Source organism: Propithecus coquereli, unplaced genomic scaffold (assembly GCF_000956105.1).
Source record: "Propithecus coquereli isolate 6110/MARCELLA unplaced genomic scaffold, Pcoq_1.0 Scaffold239, whole genome shotgun sequence".
Lineage (NCBI taxonomy): Eukaryota > Metazoa > Chordata > Mammalia > Primates > Indriidae > Propithecus > Propithecus coquereli.
This window is the reverse complement of record NW_012147941.1, coordinates 846,880-849,953: the sequence shown is the minus strand read 5'-3', so window position 1 is coordinate 849,953 and position 3,074 is coordinate 846,880. Positions and strand designations below refer to the sequence as shown.

At 46.9% G+C, this 3,074-nt stretch overlaps 1 protein-coding gene across 2 annotated transcripts in view; it reads right to left on the bottom strand.

Annotated features, from left to right (window-relative positions):
- Positions 1 to 581: 581 nt before the first annotated feature.
- The window catches only part of TAF12 (TAF12 RNA polymerase II, TATA box binding protein (TBP)-associated factor, 20kDa), a 24,969-nt gene continuing 22,476 nt past the window's right edge, over positions 582 to 3,074 (bottom strand). For both annotated transcript variants that reach the window (XM_012645979.1, XM_012645980.1), the window contains exons 5-6: positions 2,793 to 2,881; positions 582 to 1,054 (exon numbers count right to left, since the gene is read on the bottom strand). In XM_012645979.1, the coding sequence (XP_012501433.1) occupies positions 1,019 to 1,054; positions 2,793 to 2,881 (125 nt within the window). In that variant the 3' untranslated portion in view covers positions 582 to 1,018. The remainder of the gene's footprint in view (positions 1,055 to 2,792; positions 2,882 to 3,074) is intronic.

Genomic DNA, 3,074 nt, shown 5'->3' with positions numbered 1-3,074 from the left:
TCAAGGTGGATGTGCCTGTTCTAGTGACCCCTGGGTGGAACAGTCACCCTCCCTAAAGCACACTGAACCCTCAAAATCCACACGGGTTATGCTGGGCCCAGGATGGGATGATGCTAGGTGCCATTGAAGGAGATGACCCCGAGGTCTAGAAGGGGCGCTTTCCTCTACATGATGGTGAAGATACCATGATCAGGGATACCAGCAACTAAAAACAGACAGGTACCTGCACAGACAGGCCTGTCCCCAAGGTTATTCCCATCCTTTCTAAGGGCCAAAGATAAACACGACTTTCTCTAGGAGTTCCAGAAAAGCACTGCCAAAACAAGGATGCCTCTTCAGTCTGGAGCTCATGACTGAATATTACCCTGCCCAATTCTTATGGCAGAGAAACTAGACGCAAACTCCTGCTGATGTTATGGCTCCCATGGAGTAAAATAATGGAAAATCCCTGTGTGTTCCTAAAACACAGAAATGAATAACAGTACTGCCACCTGCTGACTAGAAAGCTACCCAGCCTTGCCTGTCCTCCTAACTCCCTCTGGCATTTCAAAGGCTATAAGCCATGCGCCCTGTGTCTTTCAATTAATAACTTCTTTATTCTGGAAAAGCAAATGAAAGTCATATTCATATAAACACTGACATTACAAAGTACAGGGAAAAAGGGAAGGAGAAGGAAACAAAAGCCTCTACAAATCCTGCTAATACTGTCTCACCCAACAAGATCATAATGCTTTGTTCCATATTCAATCACTTATATAATAAACCACAAATAAAATCTTCTCTGGAAGATACACTGCTCCTCTTTGAGACGGCACGGAAACGGAACGGGAAGTTGGGGTAGGAGGCTTTATTCTTTTGGCAGATCCTCTCAGTCATTATAGATATTGCTGCACTGTTAATAAAAAATATATGCTTCTCTGTAAAGCATTAAAAAAAAAATTCCAAGGATGAGATGGCTGAGGTCTCAGCTCAAGTATCTCCAAATACATTGTTGTCCATTCCCTGACCTTTCCGTGTGTTATTTCTTGGTTGTTTTTCGGATCAATGCCATTCTCTGAAAGGAGAGAGAAATAAGCAGTTACACAGGAGCAGTTAGAGTCAGGAGCTTTCTGGAACATTCATGTGCAGCTAGCAGGCAGCATGGTGTACACTACAGGCTGGAGCCCTCAGGGACCTGTAGTCACAGGCCGGCTCAGCAGGTGCCTTCAAACCAGAGAGCAGTCTGCAGGGCCCCAACAGATGTTTAGATGGGTCAGTAGATCCATTCCTTTGACCAAAAGACCCAAACTGCTCCAGGCTGGCAGGATGGCAAAAATGAGAATAAGCCAGCAAAGCATGTGTTTTCTAGACTTCCTCACCCCAGTTTCTTCTTTCTCTGATGATGGAGAAAGTAGGAAAAGGACCTCAATTTCCTCGAGCTTGTCACCATACACAAAGGGAGCTGACGGTTCACACCTGATGACATGCAATGAAGGGAAACTGAAGACTAATAACTTCTACCAAAACCTATCCTAGAAACACTCAGATCAGGGTGTCAACTCTTACTATTACCAGCCACTGGGCAAATGAATAGCTTGCTTTGCTCACTCTTTTTGATCAAGAGATTGTCCCAATATTATGATATTTGTTGACTAGGGCTGAAAAGTGGATAATTTGGGAGCAGAGCCAAAGTGACAGTCCATTGTCTAAAGAGACTCCTTTCTGAAGAAGAGTGCAGTCCTTTGATTCAGGTCATTGGCAGCTTCCTCCGTGAGCTCTGTAGACATCCACTCCAGAGATACCAGGCGATGGCAAAGCAAGGGACACTCACCCAGGACTGCCCAGTTGTGCCTGTCAAGCTTAGAAAAAGCTCGCTTTTCCAATCAGAGTAGCCAGTTAAATTAAGATATAAAGGATAACAGCCTTGGCAAAGGGAGGGCAACACTGCTGTTGTACTGACCAATGACTGGGACAACTTGCTCCACAGTGGAAGTGGTATTCTCACACTGACCTCTAGCTTCCTTGTCAAGAGGGCAGAGCTGGGCGTGGTGGCTCCTGCCTGTAATCTCAGCTGTTTGAGAGGCTGAGGTGGGAGGATCTCCTGAGCCCAGGAGTTCAAGACCAGCCTGGGCAACACAGTGAGAACATGTCTCTACAAAATGTGAGCTGGGCGTGGTGGCATGTGCCTCTACTCCTAGCTACTCCAGAGGCTGAGGCAGTATCACTTGAGCCTACGAATTCGAGGCTGCAGTGAGCTATGATCGGCTTTTAAACACCACTGGCTTCAGCCTGGGTGGTGACAGAGGAAGACCCTGTTTCTTAAAAAAAAAAAAAAAAAGGCAAAGAACCAAGGTTAAGCTGGGACACAGGCCATATGCCTGGCACAGCAGCCTGGATACTTCCTCTCAGCACAAGTATAGCGTATTTCTGCAGTCTTTAACCTGCTCTCTCTTCATAGGGCCATATATGATGTTCGAATCAGCAACAACGAAGGAAGATTTCATTAAGAAGGTGCAGAGAAGGTGAACTCCATCCATATTAGAAGAACCTAGAATCAACAGCTTTAAGTGATGCCCATCAGAGTTGAGAGAAAAAACTGAGACCCCATGTGGGAACAGCCCAGCACCAAGGAAATATCTGACCGATCGCTCGTGACTGCTGCTGCCCCCTGCCCTCTCTGACCTTTGGTCCCGAGAGTGAAGCTTGCTGTGTGGAAGAAGTGAGGCCCCTAGCAAGTAGCTGTGTGCACCCCTTCCAAGATGTAGCTCAAGGGATCAGCCCTAGCTGTCCCTAGGGCTCTGGTGGCTCCTCACCTGTTTGTGAGCTTCTGTGGTGCAAGCTTTTTTGTAGGGTCGGATTTCTTCAGAGCCAAATCCTGGGATCCACATGTTCCACTGGCGCTCTGCAAAAAAGAAGGTAGCACAGAGATAAGGGTACCGGGAAGGCAGTATCCTACTGCCTCAGCCTCCCAGGTAGCTGGGACTGCAGGCCTGCGCCACCAAGCCTGGCTAATCTTTTCTATATATTTTTAGTTGTCCAGCTAATTTCTTTCTATTTTTAGTAGAGACGGGGTCTCGCTCTTGCTCAGGCTGGTC